Source organism: Larimichthys crocea, chromosome II, assembly GCF_000972845.2.
Source record: "Larimichthys crocea isolate SSNF chromosome II, L_crocea_2.0, whole genome shotgun sequence".
NCBI lineage: Eukaryota > Metazoa > Chordata > Actinopteri > Sciaenidae > Larimichthys > Larimichthys crocea.
This window is the reverse complement of record NC_040012.1, coordinates 12,806,036-12,825,487: the sequence shown is the minus strand read 5'-3', so window position 1 is coordinate 12,825,487 and position 19,452 is coordinate 12,806,036. Positions and strand designations below refer to the sequence as shown.

The following is a 19,452-nucleotide window of genomic DNA, read 5'->3' as shown; positions in this document are numbered from 1 at the left end:
TCAGTCAGTCAATGTCAGTTCATTATACTCCTGAAAAATACATTTGTTCTTCTAACTAATCTGTTTTTCTTTACGTTGTCTTAACGCCTCATCTTTAAATGGCACACAGCGTGTTTTGGGTGTGGATAGTGAAGGAGCTATGCGGCTGCCTTTATGTCCTGGGCTCTCTTAGATTGCCAGCTTTCCTTCGGGGATAATCCATGTTGTGAAATTGAAGTGCAGAGCTGGAATATCAATTCTTTTTTTTCCCCCTTGCTGAGGGTTAAAACATGAAATAGGACTCGACTGCTTGGTGGATATGAAGCCGTTGGAGCAATCTTAACATCAAGATGACAATACGGCAGGGTGGGAGAGTCAGTAGAGGAGTTAAAGCCGAGGGAAGAGGCAGCGTTAAGGACTGGACGAATGTACACTGCTGCAGCTATGAAGCTTTTCATCTTTTGTGTATGGATTAAAGGAATAGTTTGACATTTTGGGGAAATACACTTATCTGTCCGTTAAATGTATGACGACAACCAGAAGACCATTAGCTGCAAACATCCACTACTCTTCTTTCAGCTGAGAAATAGGCTGCTAATTGATTACAGCAAAACGACAAATTGTCTTTTTTGTGCAAGAAGGTTCAAATCTGGCAGATTTTGTCACGGAGAAGCCTAGGCTAGATTTTCCCAATGTGTCCGGCGCTAGGCCAAGCAGTTCAATGGACAGATAAGTGAATGTTATCGATCTTCAATCTGACAAGCAACAAAAAAGAACATTTAACTTACTCCTTTAATGTTTAATGCACTCCTTCCTCTCAAAGTATGTCCTCTTTGGCTGCACAGTTGTTAACTTTGGGTTAAGCAATAAAAAGAATTTGATGAAGTCCCTTTGAGCTGTTGAGTCATGAACCACATCTGGGCCTGCTCCAGATCAAAGCGAGGAAAGTAGTTAGGCAAAGGTTTAAGTGGTGTAATGCTTCTATTAGTAAAGCAGAAACAAAAGGAAATACATTAAAACCAGCCGTCTGGTTTGAAAAACCTCAAAGTTTAAAGGAAATGATTTTGGTAAAACAAATCTGACTCAGTTGCAGTTGAAACAACACCTTGAAGGTCAGACGGTTTGTTTTTTAACATTTCATCCGACGGGGCAATGTAAAAATTTCTTGTTGCTTCTGGCAGATGCAGTGCATAGTTATGCATACTCAGAGATAAGTGATACGAACCAGACAAGGTCATGTAAAAACAACTGCGTAAGACTAACTCCTCTCCTCATGCAGGAAGACGTATGAAAACTACCGGTGTTCTTAAGAGGTAACAGGATGTGAAACTGATTAACACTTAACAGCGACACTGATTACGCCAGCTGAAAAACAAAAGGCAGGTACGGTTCACTGGTCATTCTCTAATAGGCATTCATTGCGTTTTGTGTGAGGACTAGAAAAACCAAACTCCTGTCTAATTTGGTTGAATTAATAAGCCATGTCCGCATTTATTCAACTAGGTGCAAGCGGTGGCTCTGCGAATTAAGGTCCCATGTGTAATCTTTTTGAGAAGAGAGAGGAAAAGGAAGGGCGGGTGAAGGCTAAACGGTGGACGTCCCGTGACTTTCATCATCCAGATTCAATGTGCATGTGACAGGTGAACAGATCTGCTACCAACACCATCCACAGCACACACACACACATTCTCATCCTTGAATTTGTCCCACGAGTACAGATACAGGCGGAGTCCCTAGGGCAGTTTTTGGAGGCATTCTTCATTTCGAGGTCAAGTCCAATCTGACCTACAGTACTTTACAGTACAAATCCCCGATAGAAAACAGGTGCTGGATGGATTTGGCATCTCCATGAGCTTTTGACCTTGTCTTGGCTTAGGAACACAGATAGTGTTACAGAATGAGGCTATTGTTTACTCTCTTGCCTGCAAGCCACACAACTTATCATCTACGGACGTGTGTGAGCCTCAAGCGTTTACGCGATATGTGTAAACAACAAATAAATAAAGCGTATAAATGATTTATTCTCCCCTCTGGTAAAGCGTTGTACAATTAACTATTTTTTTATTTAAAGTTATTGTCCTTTGAGAGATAGATTGCATAATTCGCAATCTAATTAAGCCTCTGCAACAGAGCTGCGTTTGAGTAAGAACAAATAAATAAAGAGGCAGTTTTTTTAGCTCCAAAATTAGCATTTTATTTGGATGGTTGGGGTCAGAGATGTATAATTTGTTTTCCAGTACACATGGTTATCCACAAGGCTTAAGTCCAAAACCTTTTCCAGTCTTAAAGCTGATTCAGTAATTAGTGCCTAGCGTGTCATCCCACCCCGCCCTCCCCCTTTTTGGTACAAATTCAACAGTTGTGCTGACAAGATCACTACTTTTCAATTTTTATCTATGTGTTTTTTTTTTTTCATGTTTTATACAAAAAACTCTCTTAACTTCTACACATTTAATGTCACCCAGATTTTTATTTTTATTTTTTTTTCACTTTGTAAATAAATTTGGGAAACAACATTTTTTTTTTCTTCCATTTTTGCCGTCATGAAAAGATAAAAACATGCAAAAAACTTGAATTTGTAGTCCAAATTATACATTTACAAGTTTGGAACTTTTTGCACTTTTTCATATACTACATCAAAAGAAAAAAAAAAAGATAAAGAAAAAAAAACAAAAACATTATGTACACACATCTTTTTACAGTGAAGTAAAACTTGAAAATATCAGATGATGACTAAGGCAAAATGAAGTGTACATAGATTAGACCAGAACATTTTTTTTTTGTTGTTTTTGTAAAATACTACATCACTTCAGAAAAAAAAGGAAAAAAATCTGCTACAAAAGTATGATTCATAACTCCCTTTATTTGCAACCAGCTGCATAATTTTAATTTTTTAGTGAAAAAGTCTAGAAGTCTAGCGTACTGTACAGTGCTGCTCTTAATTGTTTTTCCTTCAATCCAAGCTAACAGGTGATCCTTCATTTCTTCGTCTTTGTAGTTTATTTAAATAATCTTCAACAAACAGGAGCATTGTGTAACCAAAGAAAAAAAGCATGTAGAAGCATACCAGAGTGTAACATACTTTGTTTGAAATCACTCCAAAAGTCAGTACCATTAAAGCCTTGAACATAAAACTAATCATTTAGATCCAAAAAAATGTACAAAAAGGCACATTATATCCCAGTGCTTCTGTACTGTGAAATTCAAGTGTAACTGAGCGCATTCAATACCAACAATCCAAGTGGTGACAGTCCACCAGTGTTCCCTCCCACATCCGCCATAACTGGACCACAGCCTATGCCTAAGCTTTCAACAAGCATATGTATGCGTAGACTACAACAATAAGCCTAGGTTGGTTGTTTTTGAAAAAAATTTCTGAATCATTGTTTATTTTTTTTGTTTCTTTTCTGTCACAGTTCCGTCTCTCAGGGAATATCAGAAGCTGTCCATGTCCATCAACAGGAAATCTCTCTTTTTTCCTCTTTTTTTTTCCTCATCTTTTTCATCCTTCGAGGAGTGGCTGTGTGTCCTACTCATCACTTCCACCGTACATGTCTGCCAGTTTTCTAAAGCGAGGGCCCCAGTCGTTGAGGTAATCGTAGTCCTGGTCGCCCCCGCTGCTGGAGGAGTTGAGGGAGCTTAGGGAGCCGGCTGTGGAGCCGCTGCCCTCGTAGTCGAACACTAGCAGGGAGTCGTAGGGAGGAGCGGTGGGGTCGTTGTCTGCTGCCTTCAGTCCCTGTACAGAAGGAAATGAAGACACAGTTAGTTGAGAAAATTAAGCCACCTCTGCACACCATCTGCAATAAGGACGGAGCCCACGTCAACGCAACTCGCTCTCCCCTGCTGCTGCACACAAACTAAGTAATCTATCCGGAAACCAGCCAGTGGCTCTACCTCCGCTTGTTCAGGAAATAAGATTCATCAGGCTCGAGTGTTCCTGTGAGTTTCCTCTGTGTTTTTAGTCGGGAGTCTCCTGATGTTTCTTGGATGTAGGATTAGCTGTAGCTCCTTGATCAAAAGCCAAGATTGAGCATGACCAGCAGCCTCAGAAGACTGGGATCATCTCCACTTTCCCCGCTGACCCCTGCGCAAACCGCCCGTCTCTCTTCCAACGGCCTTCGACAGCCAGTACAACTCCAGCACTGATACTTTGCCATCTAGAATCTAGATAGCAGTATGTTTAATATATCATATTTATCTAACTCCTGCCTAAACCCAAGCAGTAAGCACTGAGCTCAACAGAGGCGGAGATGAGGAGCGTGCGTGTGTTTGCCACTCGTGCGTGTCTCTCTGTTTTATCTCTCGGTGCTGGTGAGGTTGGTTCTATTTTGAAGATTGTGCTCGGCATTCCTAGGAATCCTCACAGCGTCATGAGAGGTCCTCATGGACTGTTATTGATTTGCAGCCCCATACCCTAACGGGACTCAGGAGACTTGATGGATTGCTAATCTAGGAGTTGAGATGTGCTTTGGCTATGAACCACATTGGATGCAAGCCTGGTTTCTCCCTCTTATCGTCACAACTTAGGTACCCAACAAATAACAAATAATAAATGAATTAACAGAAGTGGAGCAGCAGAACACACAGAAACGAGACCTCAGCTCATTTGGAACTTGTCGAAGATTTATAGTTTCCTCTGCGCTGCTATTATAGAGCTGAAACGCTTTCAAATAAAAAGATGGATTGAATTAAAGTGCCTGGGCACTTAGTGATTATTTTCCACTTGTTAGCTTTCGTTAAGTATTTGCTCAGGGCTGTGGTGCTGATCATTTGGTGGGAAATATGACAGATGGATCGTTCATTACAATTACAACCATAATTGCTCTGCTGGTTATAGCCTCCTTCCATCTACAACCAAAACGCTGGCAGTTTCATAAGGTTAGTCAATCACAGAACTCAGCCTCGTAATTTCATTATAACTGAGTCATCCACTGTGCGTGAGACAATCACGACTTTCAGCGAAATGGTGAACTCTCCCCACTTTTTGGAGTCACTCTGTCCCAGATAACAAAAGAGAACGGTAATAAAAACCCACTGGTATTTCTATTCAGAGACAACCTTGCCAGGGCTGAAACGAGGCACTATGCAAAACAATGAAGGCAATCACTTCAGCTCTGTGGAGCTGTGTCCACCTGTGACCAACAGAGGTCATGTATCTAATGTTACCCCCCCTCTTCTGTGGGAACAGACCAGTAGCTGACTAATTGACGTTTGTTTGACTGTGAGGTTAAAGTCCTTATGCTAAACCTAATTTTTTTTTTTTTTTTTTTGTCCCTGTAATTTAATTAAGAGCCAAAAGCTCCCGGGGCGTGGGCACATTACAGGATGGAGATCAGACCCCCTTCCTCTTCCCTCCCTCCCTCCCTCCCTGTCTCTGTGCTCCTCTGGCAGCCATCCCTTATCAGTTGGGTCAGATTCCAGCTCCGTGTGAGCTCTGGAGCTACCATGACTGAGCTGCAGCGACAGTCAAATCTGGGACTAAAAACAGATCAACGCTGCCTGGTTGCAGCGAGCGTTTTCTGGGTCAGGACGTTCAACACTTGAAACCTCTCTGAGGTCTTGAGAGAACATTAAAATGACAAGTCTGATGACGAACGGTGCGCACTGAGAAACGGTTCCTCCGTTGAGCAGCGCAAAAAGAAAAAAAAAGAAAAGAAAATTAAATTCCACTCAATATCAGCTGTTAAGTCAAGTGTATATTAGGTGTATTCATGAGACGTGGCGAGGGTGAACATGAGCGGTGCCTGGGTTAAGGGATCTGAGAGATAGATGGTTGCGGAGCAGAGCTGAAAGAGCGAGTTCTAATCTAAAAACATGGGCGCCATCCAAAAAACTAGGAGAGAACTCCATTTGTAATGCTGTGAAACTCTTGTCTGTTGGAGCTCGTGAAAAATACATGACCGCTCTTTTCATTTTACATTCTCCCTTCATGCTGGAGTCAATGATGGCCTCAGGCAAATGAGGGCACTCTGAACAGTGCACTCCGATAGAAAGCCAATGTATTGCTTCTCTCATCTTCCATTTCTATGCTGACACATCTATAACTCTACTTTGGCAGAAAGTGAGGAGAAAAACAATTATATCTAAGTGAATTAGCATCATGTACTTTTTTTGGGCTTTCTGCGTGTCTGAGCGGATATATGTGAGATGAGAAAACTTTCTGCTGGGAAGAGATGAAAACAATTCCAATAATAATTGATTTAATTTAAAGTATTTTTTTTTTCCCCTCACTCGCACGACAAGGCGGCGCACAACTGCTTAATACCGAGTCGTATGAACCAAATTGTTTATTTAGATACAAGTTGATTATAAGAAAGTCATTCGGCTTGAAAATGAAATTCAAGCTTTCTGACACCACTGATCCTTTTCATTTCAGCTCTTCTAGGATTTGATTCACCGTAATCACAAGAATCGTATTTTTTTATTGTAATAACTCCACGCTCTTGCTGGACGGTGAGTTTACCTCGTTGATGAAGTCTCCGATGTCTCCGGGGTGGGGTGCTGCTGACCTCATGGGGTACTGTGGCTCAGGGTGGAGGGGTCTCTCGTCTAGACGGCGGATTCCAACCGGCTTGATGGCATCAGGCTCTATCGTGTCCGGCTGCTGGAGCTGGCTCAGGTCGTAATCCTAGGGAACACATAGACAGATGGGAGTCAGCTGAGCAGCGTGATGAGGCCTCACACCGAGTGTGCTTATTTAAATACATATCCTGTGCTGTACAGAGTAAGAGAAGTTCAACTGAGTGGACCAGATTTTAAAGTTAGACTGCAGCGGGAAGAGTTGAGGGAGCACATGGGAAACTTTAATCTTCTTGTCTGTGAAGCACAAGCCCAGGGACAATTTGACACGTTAAAAAGAGCCAGCACTGAGGGGGACCGGGCTGAGGACCACATCATACGCTGCAGAGTGTTTGTACTTTTGCGGCGTGCTGCACGAAGGATGTGCAGGCGACTGTTTTGCTCTAATCAATGCCCAGACACGGGATGGTGGATATGCATAAGCCATTGCTAATCCTATTAACATTACCAAGGCAACCTGAATGGCTCGCAGTTTGTGCAAAGTCATGGGCGAGGAAGGAGGAGGAGGAGAAAGAGTGAGGAGAGAAAAGGAGTCGGGAGTGAAAAAGAAGCTGCGGTGAGTTGAATGACTGGATGGTATCACGGTGACGGCAGATGTGATGGAGAAAATGCCGTTTGAGAATCAGGGTGTGTGCCTAATAAGCGTGCATGATGGATTGTCCCTCTTTAGAAGATTTTCAGTAATCCATCCATCTCTAATATCCCCCTTCAAAATTGTCTTTGCTCAGTTGCACATGTACATACACACACAGACGCATGCACACTCACCCCTAGCACACGAGAAAAAAGAGGCTGCAGACTCTCCAATGTAAAAATAAACATGAGAATAAATATAAACCCTGTGATGATGCACAAACAACTCAGAATAACAAACACAACGTGGGAACTTGACAAACACCTACTCGACTCCATGCTAATAGGTCTCATCTCAGATCTAAGACAAACACATTGATTATTCATGTGTAATTTGATTTCGCAGGGAATGACAGTAACCCTCGAGGCAAACGGGAAAAGAACGCCGGTCATCGCACATCACGCAACAACGCCATCCATCATCTTTGGTCCATTTCAGTTTGACTCCTGATTCGACCTTCTGAGGTCACACACCGGAGGGGTCAGGAGCTGGTGACAGGAATTGCAACAGAGCCGTATAATGGCTGAACTAAGCAGGAAGGTCTAATGACATACCAGCCCCCTTCAGGGAATTGACTCCTCACACGTACACCGGCCTGGTGAAATGGCTGCCCGTGGCACTCATGACCCACATTCAAAACATGGCAGGCTGAGCATCGCAAAGCCTTGTGAGACACAGCTGAGCAATTGAAAACAGAGCTGAGGTCATTATTTTAATGGTTTTTGCCACAATTCAGACTGTAAATAACTGTATATGCAATTTTTTCTTCCTGGAATCTGGGAAAGCAGCAACACTGAAAATGTTGATGATCATGCAGGTTATATTTATACACATATTTTGTTTTATAGAGGCTTCCAGGTACAGGTTTGACCTTTGTTTGGAGGCTAGTTGCGAGCACACGCAGGTTTCCTGTACAATGACGGATTATTGCTGACTTTTGGGTGAGTTCCCTTTTGGCTAATGTCTCAGAACAATAAGTTTGACATTTCAGGAAATTTGCTTTTTTGCCATCTTGCCAAGAATTAGATGAGAAGATCACTCTCCTGACTCACTTCTATAACTCTCTTGACGCTCTGTTGAATGTAAGGCGGGGGCCAGCAGGCGGGTTAGCTCATCTTAGCACAAAAAAATAGAAGTAGAGGCGCTAGTAAACAGATTTGGACAAAGCTGTTTCCCACGTTTCCCAGTCTTTATGCTAAGCTACGCTTCATATTTACCATATCATAACTCTTGGCAAGAAGGAGAATAAACATTTGAAAGGCTTAAAAGCTTAAAAGAAGAATCAGTGACTTTGAATAAAACTCATTTTTATGGACTTGCTTTTATGTAATCTGGTCTTTTTTTTATTGTTTTTGCTTTATTTTATTAATGCATTCATTTATCTTAATGCTTTTATGGCCTTTATTCTCTTCTATTTTGGCATTTATTTATATTGTCATGTTTCTTAATGGCTACTGCTCTCGCCATCCTTATCGCTCATCATCAGTGTCTTCCCTCTGCTGTGTTCTTAAATCTTCATTTTGCCTGGCCTTTGTCTGGATGCTTGGCAGTGCCTGGCTCTCTGTTGTTGTCTTGAGTATCCTGTGCTTTGTCTGTTAAAGCACTTTGTAAAGATGGTATATAAAGAAAGCATTCTTATTATTATATGTATATATTGTTATTATAATTTAAATAATGGCCAAAAGTAAAAAAAATAAGTCCCATATTGCGATGACTGAGATAAAATTAGCGATGTTACAGTTCCTCTGACATGTTTAACCTGTTTTTGTCTCCGGTGACAAATACATGAGGCACTTATGCTCTGTGTGTAAACAGGTCTGACTCATTTTGTTTCACTTACTGCATGGGATTGAAAAATAAATCAAAACATTTTTCAAAGCATGCCTCCAAAGCCACGCTGTCTAAGGTTAATGTGCATCAAATTATTCAGAGGTTATTTGAAGCAGCAGATGACTCATCTGTCTCTTGCATTTTATCTTTTTCACCTGCAAACCTGCGCACGACAACTTCTCAATTTGCTGTTATTCCTGCATTATTTTTTCCATGTCCGGGGAGCGCAGCCTGATCAGCTGTCTGCCTTTGATGAAATGAGTGCTTCACAAACCAATACAAACCAGGGCAATGGCAGGAGCAACTAAAATCATATACTCTGAGAGCGCCCAATGGTCTGACACTTCAATTTCCTCCCCAGCGGGAGATAGGGAGAACAGAGGTGGGCATTATAAAGACCACATCGCCGGGAAACTAAGGGCCATTTTTTACCCAACACTGACTCCCCCGATTCCGCAGACAAGACCATTTTCTCCTGGCGCCCTTCCCTCCCCTGCACCACTCAAAAATGGAAGCTTGTTTTCCCTCAATAAATTGCTGCGGCCGCTCGTTTGCCTTTGAGGGGTGTTATATCATGTTTCCTTTTCAACACGTTCCGGTTCACAAGTCTGTGCATTTTGTGTGTGAAAGCGAGGAAGTGAATACACAAGTGTGTGCAATCCCTCCTGCTTAATCACCGGGCTGATGTGTAATGGCTTTCCAGTCATATTGTTACGTTGGACAGAGCTTCATTATAGTGCCACAGCAGATGTCTATCTCCAAATGACATCAGCTTACCAATTACAAGTCTCCGAGGCTAATTTGGCACTTTGCTGGGTCATACCGGGGTCTCCTGCTCATTTCTGCTCTACCTAAGCCACCAGAGCACTTCATCCAGTGGCAAGAAAATAGCCCATTTGGTATATTACTGCCGTTTTTTATGAAATGGTTCTGTTCTGTTAACAAGGGGTCATTAGGACAATTGAATTTGTGTCTGTGTGCGTGATCAGTGCAGGGGGGTAAAGACATGTGCCTTTATTGATGCCTGTGGCACTATATTTATATTGTGTGCGTGTGTGTGTGTTAGTGTTGTGAAGCAGGAACCAGTTCCAGTTGAGGAAACACTTCCAATATTTCCAGAATTGTTTGGATAAAATGTGTTTGCTTTATTGATTCCAAATTTTGATTCCCAGCCCCCCTTTTCTAGGAAAATGGTACTATTTCCAGTCCACAATGAAAGTGCCATGCTGTGAATGGCCGTAAAGTGTCTAGGAGCAGCATAATGAGCAGGACTAACACTGGAAAGAATGCATTGTAAGTGTTTGTATGCTTGCTGGAAGATTGTAGGTGGTCCTCTTTGTCCCTATGTTGCTTCAGTTATACAGAAACTGCTGCTGCATACTGCAGATGTGACCTGAATGTTTCTCCGTAACAAAGACCCCACACTGGCCTGATGTCACCCTTTAAAAACACTGTGCATCTTCATGTAGGGCTGGGACATTTTTCTATACTAGTACCAGCATGGACGACTAAATTCCACTGCTGAAACCAGAATAATACTTTTTATGATCCCTACCTTTGTATAATTTAACACGCTAAAGTCCTATAATGATAATAAATAATATCTAAACAGAAGCAGCAGTGCAAAAACAAGTCTGTGTGGCCACAAAGGTCCAGAACAGAATATTTACAGTTTCTTCACATATGTGAATATTCTTGTCCCATTAAGTAATACTCAGTTAAAGTTCGTAAACATGTACGCTTATCTGGATGTCAGGATTGCACAGGTTTGACAACAATCAAGATAAGGAAGCAAGTGTGATCAGATTCTGATTCAAATGTTGCTAAATCTTGGCTGGGATTCAGGCTTTGGTAAAACAATTGCGTTAATGCAGAACGGTCGCTTAGAGGAAAAAAAATTTTTTTTTTGTTGTTTCCGCGCCTTTTTGTTGTAAAGGAATCTGCCCCGTTTGTGTTTACCAAATCATTCTTACCTGATCCTCCTCTCCTCCACCTTCCTCATCGTACTTGAGAATGTTGTCTCTCACGTCATCCTCGGGATCGATGAGAAGCTGCTTGGCCTGCCGTTCCTTATCGCGACGCTTCATCCACACCACAAACAGCAGCACGAGAACTGACAGACAGGCAGAGAGAGATATCTCTTATTACAAAACATATTAACTTACATATTTTCATACAAGTGTAATCGGATCCGATGTTTTAGAGCTTGGATGCGGGCCTGATCAAGGCTATCTTTTTTGGTAATCCTACAGTAATCTAGCGGTATCTCGGATAATGTTTAGCTCTCTTTATAATCCCCGCCTGTGTTCGTGTGATGTGCTGTTTGAGGCGAGGCACTGAGACACTCACTGAGAAGAATGATGATACAGAGGAGAATGGCGATGATGGCACCAGTGCCCAGGCCGGCAGCCATGATGTGCTGCTGGTCAGTGCAGTCCCCATTGATGTCGCACTGGCACACTTTAATCCGCAGATAGGAGGTGTTGGACATAGGCAGGTTGCCTGAGTCTGTGATTATGATTGGGATCTCATAGATACCACTTTCAAGGAAGCCAATCTTCAGGCTCATCTGAGCATAGTCACCTGAGAGATGAGGAGGACAAAAGACCGAGGTGAGAGAGTGATCCACACTGGCTCCTCATCAGAGCAAATACATATGTAGAGGGACAAGAAATGAAGTTGTTCAGTGTGTTTAACAATATAACAGCATGTTGCTTTAGAAGAAGAGCCTTTGAGAGGGGATTAGATCAAAACTCTGAATATGTGTTTGTACAGACTGTGTTCACAGTGTGATTACACTCCCTATTACCACAAATATGCAGCATAAATTCATACCTGGAAGTTGCATCAGCACATCTAATCCAAAACATGGTCAGGATTTACATTCGGAGCTTATAAATCTACTGAATACCTTTTTGATAATGCTGCTTAGGCTAAATTCCCAGCAGTGATAATCCAAATGCATTATCCTATTAAGATATATTCACTGCTTTTCAACGTGCAATATCTTAATAGCTAACAAACAACAAATTAGATATTCCAGTAATGTTTTAGTTCAAATTAGCATAAGCAATTAATGACATTTAGGTAATGTTAACAGATTATAGTGTCGGTCCCGGTGCTACCTGACCCCTGTTGCAGTGTGTTATTTACACGTTTTCCTGAGGGTTGCTCAGAAGGATCACAGATCAAAGTCTCAGGCTTTAATTACCAAACAACAGTCATCTAAATGTTATATTGTTAGATATTTTGCTCTTTTCTTTCTAATTATTAAATGTCACGAACTAAAAAAAATGCTGAAAAGAGCCATCTTCCCCTCTCAACAAATACAGGCTAACAGCTGAATCAATGCCAAGACGATAAAATTGTGTGCGTGATCTGTAACTTACCGCTGATTCTTGTGATGGTCCAGTTTCTCCTAACATCAGCGGGCCGGTGGGCTAATTCAAAGGCAAAAGGCCCAGCGTTTGGGTTCAGGTCTCCATCAACCGCAGTGATGTTGATGGCATTTGGCTCTGGTTTTTGACATATCTCTGCCTCCTGTGGGAAAACCTTGGGAGCGTTGTCGTTGATATCCAGCAGGTAGATCTGGAGAGTACCTGTGCCACTTGCTGGAGGTACACCTACATGGGTCAAAAGATGAAACACACACTAAGCATATACATATTTATGGGGGGAAAAAAAGAGGCATTTTTAACAAATGTATATATGGATAGGAATATATAATATTGAAATGCTGTCTCTCATTATGCAGTCAAAACACACAAGTAAAGTATGAACTTTATTCTAAGTCTCATGCTTTAAGCAGCTATTTAGTCCAGTGGGAGAAGACCCTTCCAAACTGCATACTGATCTGAGAATCTAATCTCAAGTGAGGAGGTAGACAGAAAGAGAAAGATATCAGAATCATTTGGGTAGTGTGTAGGTGTGTGTGTGTGCACACGCGCCTGAAGAACGTCTTCCTGACGAAGGACGCGGGATGGGAATACTAAAGCAGACAAACAGAGCCCACTGTCGCTCCTCTCAGGCTCCTCTATGTATTCACTCAGCTAAGAGGCTTTTTTACCATTCAGGCCACGCTCAAAGGAGCTAGTCATCCAATCCTGACCCATTAATGCTGAGAAACCTCTTTATTGGTAGAGTTTTTAAGCCTATTGGCCTAAGCTATGCTCCGCAGAACAGGGTAAACCTGAACAGAGGTAAATCCCGCCAGTGCAAGGAAGAGGTGAATATATCCACATGCTGGATGGTTCTGGGATGGCTAGCACATTAACCTTCAACTAAGGTGGTCAGTGTTCCAGACATGCCAAGTGCCTGGTACAAGGTTGACCTTCAAGCATGGAGGACGTCTTTGTCGCTGTAACTGAGATAGTTTTCTTTTTCTCTCTCTCTCTTTTTAAACAGATACGGCGCATTTGTGCACTTGTTTCAGGTGAAAAACATCACAGAGGGAGTCAAAGTGATTCTAGGTGGAAGATTGACCTTTGAGAGGTAGGCTACGTTAGACATTCGCTAGGCTTCCTTTTGAAAAGGTGGCATTAAGTCCTCCTGAATGCTCTAACAATAATGGCCTGGAATAGAGTGCTTGTGTAACAGCCTGGCTAAAACACCTAGACCATGTAACTGGTGCATCAGGAGGAGCTCAGAAAGGTATTTTTGGCAACTGCAGTACCAATTGAATGGTTACATACCGCTGTCAGTAGCCAGGAATGTTGCATTGTACAAACTGTTCTTCACAAATGGTGACTCTCTGTCCAAAATGGCAATTGTTGTGATACGGCCAGTATTCGGGTCAATCCTTAGCCAGTTGGCTGGATCTGAGAGCTTGGAGTATCTGAAGGGAAAAAAAGAAGTTTACACAGTGATTAATAACCCTGAGTAATCACATGAAGCTGAATTTTCAGCCTGGCATTATGTGCAAGTTCTTTTTTTAAAATATAAATGTAGTGAGAAAGTTTAAAAATGTTCAATTCTGTTTTCTGCAGAAGAAAATCTTGCTGCTGAATTTAGTCTCAATTTCCATGTTGGCGTGTCTTTCTTCTAACAATGCTTTTGTTTTTATTTATTTACACGGAATAAATATTTCAGCCGTCATGCATTTTACATAATTATTCCATCTTTTGAGAGCAGCCTCACAGGGGAGGCCAAACTGGCTTGTTGTTACCAGTATCTCAAACTAATTTGTAGGACAAACCGTGGAATTACAAAACTAGCTTTTTTTCACATGGACTGTTTTTCTGGCAGATAAACTCTTCCAGAGCCAAACAGCTGTGAGGCAAGACGTCTGATGACAAAAAGGAAAAAAACAGAGCTTGTTCAACAAGAATGAGATGGAGACATGCTGGCGACAGTGTTATTTGAGAAAGAGTGAACGTGGCGAGGATGGCAAGTCATCTTAACCCAGTATGTCACTCCTGTTTCATGCATAGAGCACTGTGTAATCAGTGATACACCTACCAGCATTCTCACTGCTGGTTTGATGCCAATTATTTCACCTTATGTGTGATAAAACGTGTGATTTAAACATCTGTGCTGGATAACAGGGGATAACAGATTCAAGGAAATGAAGCTAACTTTATAGGCTCGGCAAATTCTTCAAATTTTCCACATCTGAGACTCGTGAGTAAACTTTCAATCATGCAGCACTCAACCCTTTCCTTTTTACTGTAAAAGCTACCTGATGCTTTGCTGCATGAAGCGATCAGGGTCCTGTGCAGTAAACGTGGTCAGCATTGACTCGGGCAACATTCCCTCCTCCAGTCTAATGAGTTTGGGGTTGGGCTCGAAGTAGGGACTCTCGTTGAGATCCATCACTCTGATGGAGACGGTGGCGGTGGACTGACGAGGAGAATGGATGCCTCTGGCCAGGGGAACCTCATTCCTTGCTTCCACTGTCAGCACATACGTCCTACTGATTTCATAGTCGATAGGCTGCAAAAGAGAGTATTACGCACTGTGAGTCACGTATCAAAATGCGGAATAAAAGAGCCCAAAAGGAAATAACATTACGTCTTTGGTAATCTGAGACTGGTGAGACAGCAACTAAAAGAATTAAAGCTTTTTCTTCCTCTTGTCTGAGAAAACCTTATTGTGGAAGCTCACAATAGACAAAGAGATGAGATAAAGAGACTGTATCCTTTTGTGGTCAGTTGATGGATCTACAACAGCATGAACGCCGGGGTAAGAGCTGTGCAGCCAACCAATGTCAATACAAAATGTGTTCTGGATTTTAAAAGTGTGTTTTAATATAACATTTAACAGCTGTTACAAAACAGACAAAAATCTGCTGCAGGGATCTTCAGTTTAATCAGTACAGTATGCTTTCATTCTTCAAACAAATGATTATTAAGTAGGTGTCCAAATATTTGAAATTTGCCTTGTTATTTCGGTGCATAACAAACAAATAAAAAAATAAATATATATAAGGGGATACAGGAAGATAATGCCACCCACAAACTTCTCAGTATAATAAACATACATTCACTATGCATCTCTAAGGGATTAAAGGGGTGGAGTTTGAAGAGGAAGCCTTACCTTGACGACTGTTACCAGGCCCTCGTTAGTGGTCGGATCAGTGGGCACAGAGAACCTGCCGGTGGGGTCGCCCCCGGTGATTTTGTAGACAGCATTCCAGGCAGGCGTGTTGGGCTGGTCCTTGTCAGTCACCGTCAGGTTGGCCACAATGACATTCACACGGTTTTCAGGCACCTCGCCGAAAAACTGCATGAATAAACCATGAACGTACAGAGCAGCGCACTGTTAGTGATACTGCTGTGGCAGCAGAAAATACACGGAGCCCCGCCACACACAGCACAGCAGGACCAATCCAGGGTAAATAGACATCTAAGGTAACTTATCATGTCGTCATGGTCATCTCATTCCCTGTCCTCCCCTGATAGCACAACGGTGGCATTACAAATTTCAGTGATTCGCAGGCACAGTAAGTGCCTCTTTCACTCCAGTAGACATCCCCGTAGTTGCATGTGTCAACATTTGGAGGGGGATATAACACTTTACGCGTGGCTGGCTACTTGTATATCTGTATGGCTTCAGAAACGCTGGGCAAGCAGAACTAGGTAAGTGAGCAGAAGTGACGGTTGAGTGAATATATCCACAATGAGGTGAAATAGGGGTCCTTGCTGTGCTTTCCTTGCACTAAGATTACTGTGATGTGTCAGATATGAGTTTGTTTCTTACCGTCTCAGAAGTAAACTCTGGTGGGTTGTCGTTAATGTCAGTGACTCTGATGACAGCAGTGGCTGTGTTGGAGAGGCCGTACATGGGGTTGCCCTCCATGTCAGTGGCCTGGATGATCAGTGTGTACTGAGGCACTTTCTGCAGGGAAAGGGAAGAGAAGAAATAGCAGGATTAAAACACACTTCTGTAAACAATGTCATCAGTTCTCTTGCCACGTAGAATGTGTTTTTACTCACTGAATTAGCATTTAATTTGATCCAATAATAATAATTAAAATAATTTATCTACCTTTATCTTATGTAAATCATTTGGAAAAAAAAAAACAACAACAAAAAAACAGTCAATACAATGAAGTTCAACGCTACACTGCCACAAACCACAGCCTTTAAAATGACCATGGAGTTGACAAATTGTCAGTAAAAACTGAACATTTTAACAACAAAAGGATTTATTTATTTATTTATGGACTACTGCAGATTTCACAAGTGTCCTTAATAAGCTGCGTACTCAACGCACATCAGTATTTGTGTGTTCACCTAAAATGAAACAAATCTGAACTCGCTGGCTTCTTAATTATGATGACTAATGGTGGGTTTTATATAAATCTGATTTATTCTCTATGGGGGAGTTTGTGTGTGTGAAACCTGCACCTTTGCTATGAACACTGCCATGAAGCTAACAAATGACTCCTCACATTAAAAGCCACTCAGGTGACAGACCAGTTGCTAGGTAATGAGAGTCGGGCAAATTACTTTCATGGTGGCAACTGGTGGACATAAAACGGCAGCCCCAGGGTGGAAGTGATTGAGCGGCCACCTAGCCAGATTGCCCTCACTAGAATTTCACCAACTGGCTCCAGCTTTCTGTATTATTTTATTTATTTTCTCGAACCACCATGAGGTCCAATTAAATGGCAGAGAGTTGAAGCATTTACAGCACAGGAAACAGAGAGAAAGAGAATGCTTCTGCTTTAGAAAAAGAACGGCGGAGAAGGCGAGAATGAAGGAAGGGAAACATTTAGCTGCTCGGTGATGCACACTGCCTCCTTGTAGGAGTAAATAAGTGTGAAACAGCCAAGTCCATTTCTACTTTCTCATTTAGCTGGTAATCAGAAAAATTCACTTTGCCTCATTAGTTTTCAGACATTCTGGATATTAGCAAATACACTCATGCTGTGTTTTGTCACCATATTTAAAAAAATGTATAGCCTATTTGTATAAACATGAGCATGTTGTTCTACATCTGTAACAGGAAAGGAAAATTCATTAACACAATGGATAGCCTTGCTAATTAAAGTCTTTAAATGACGATACCATTGTTTATTATAAGTCTACATTCACAGGCACTTAAAAGGGATTAGGCTGTATAAAATCAAAAGAAAGAAAGCTGAGATACAAGAAGGTAAAGAGAGAGAAAACTAATGCAAGGCAACAAAAAGAAGCAACGACAAACCTCTCTGTCCAGGCCTGCCGCCACAGTAATGATGCCTCCTGTTTTATTGTTGATGGTGAACATATTGGAGGTTGGACTCTCTGGGTTCTGAGACAGGATCTTGTAGCGCAGCATCCCATTAGCTGTCTTGGGGTCGTCTTTGTCAACAGATGTCACGGTCATAACAAATGTTCCTGTGGGAAATAAAGACCAAGCCAAGATGCAAATATCTTTATGTTAGAAGCTAAATTAATAGCACTGCATAGAACACTGTTAGATTTACAGTTTTTTTATTATAGACATCCAATATTCTTTCTTGTGAATACCACCTATTACTTCAAACACATGAAAAGCAAAGTTAACAAAGAGTGCACCCCAGGAATGCCATCAATGCTGTTTGATCTGCTAACATTATAGCAGCATGAGGCTCAGACTACAGCTCATCAGCTGCTCATACAATATCAAGCTGTGCTAGGCTTCATATAGTATATTGTGTAGTATATTATTACCTGGCTTGGAACCCTCTGGAACAGTGCCGTTCCAAATCTGGTGAGTGAACTCTGGTCTGTTGTCGTTCATGTCGATCACATTGATCACAATGTCAATAGGGTTTTCTACCTGGTTGCCGTTCAGGTCCACTGCGTGAGCTCTCAGCTGGAGGGAACACAAACACATCTGGACTGTAACACTGTTCAAGCTCAGATGATTCACCACAGTTCAAACATTACATTGGGGCACAACACTCACTCAGTGTCACGCGCTGAACTGCTGAGATAATTAACCCAGCTACTCATCACTGAAAAGAATTTACTGTATGTAGAAGAGAAAACGATTCAGAAAAAAAAAAACCCTTTGTATTCAGACTACCGTGACCGAGAGAGGAATTCTGTTTTTTTTTTAAGAACACATTTTTCGCACGAATAACTAGCATGTGCAGGGCAACTGATTGGATTTAATCAGAACAATGTTGAATTGCTCAAAAAAAAAAACACCACCACACACACACAAGCCTTTTAGCTGCATTTTTAGAGTCGTCTCATGAAACAGGTGCACTCTGATTTTATTCAGTACCGTTGTCTACACCGGGTGAGAACAAGTTCAGTTCTGTTTTACAAAAACAACTCTGATCTGATGCATTTTTTATTTTTTAAACTTCAAGTGCATCTTTCCTGCATGCACACTGACACACACACACACACACACACACACACGCAGCAAGATTAACACACTGATACACTTATATTTTGTATTTATATCATATTATCTAGATCTTGAGCTTGAGAATAAATACATCTACAGCAGTATATATTGAAAATATACAGGCTATGAACAGCATCACATGTCGTTGCGTGCTATACCTTACAAACTAATTCAAGTGTATATTAATCTGTGAATTATACTGCATGTTACAGTGTCAAGTGTATAGCTTACAGCTCGTTTACAGCCCAGCCTGATTCGATGTATGAACATCCATGAAGGTTTTCTTCTGTGAAAGACTTTCATGACCTTCAAGGATCACTGTCATTTCACTTTAACTACAGTTCTGCTTGCCTCCCTTTTTTTTGTTAAAGCACATGAATAGATAGCATTAAATTTTACAGCAAGAATAAGGCAGAACGGAGCTAGAGGTTATCGAAGCGTAGCACATAGACTCAGTTCTTTCAAAAACATCACATTAAATCCTTTGAATTCCCAGACGAACAAGTCAGATTTCCAAGGAGATCTCAGTCTTCATTGAGTCCGAGGACACGGTTTGGCTTACACGTGACCATTGAGCACATTCCAACTGGCAGGAATGTACA

At 41.6% G+C, this 19,452-nt stretch overlaps 1 protein-coding gene across 1 annotated transcript in view; it reads right to left on the bottom strand.

Annotated features, from left to right (window-relative positions):
* Positions 1-2,152: 2,152 nt before the first annotated feature.
* The window catches only part of cdh2 (cadherin 2, type 1, N-cadherin (neuronal)), a 57,622-nt gene continuing 40,322 nt past the window's right edge, over positions 2,153-19,452 (bottom strand). Inside the window, exons 6-16 of the mRNA XM_019262207.2 lie at positions 18,160-18,304; positions 17,672-17,844; positions 16,220-16,357; positions 15,557-15,742; positions 14,700-14,953; positions 13,714-13,856; positions 12,412-12,645; positions 11,372-11,605; positions 10,996-11,135; positions 6,443-6,607; positions 2,153-3,715 (exon numbers count right to left, since the gene is read on the bottom strand). Coding sequence (XP_019117752.1) covers positions 3,509-3,715; positions 6,443-6,607; positions 10,996-11,135; positions 11,372-11,605; positions 12,412-12,645; positions 13,714-13,856; positions 14,700-14,953; positions 15,557-15,742; positions 16,220-16,357; positions 17,672-17,844; positions 18,160-18,304 — 2,019 coding nt within the window. The 3' untranslated portion in view covers positions 2,153-3,508. The remainder of the gene's footprint in view (positions 3,716-6,442; positions 6,608-10,995; positions 11,136-11,371; positions 11,606-12,411; positions 12,646-13,713; positions 13,857-14,699; positions 14,954-15,556; positions 15,743-16,219; positions 16,358-17,671; positions 17,845-18,159; positions 18,305-19,452) is intronic.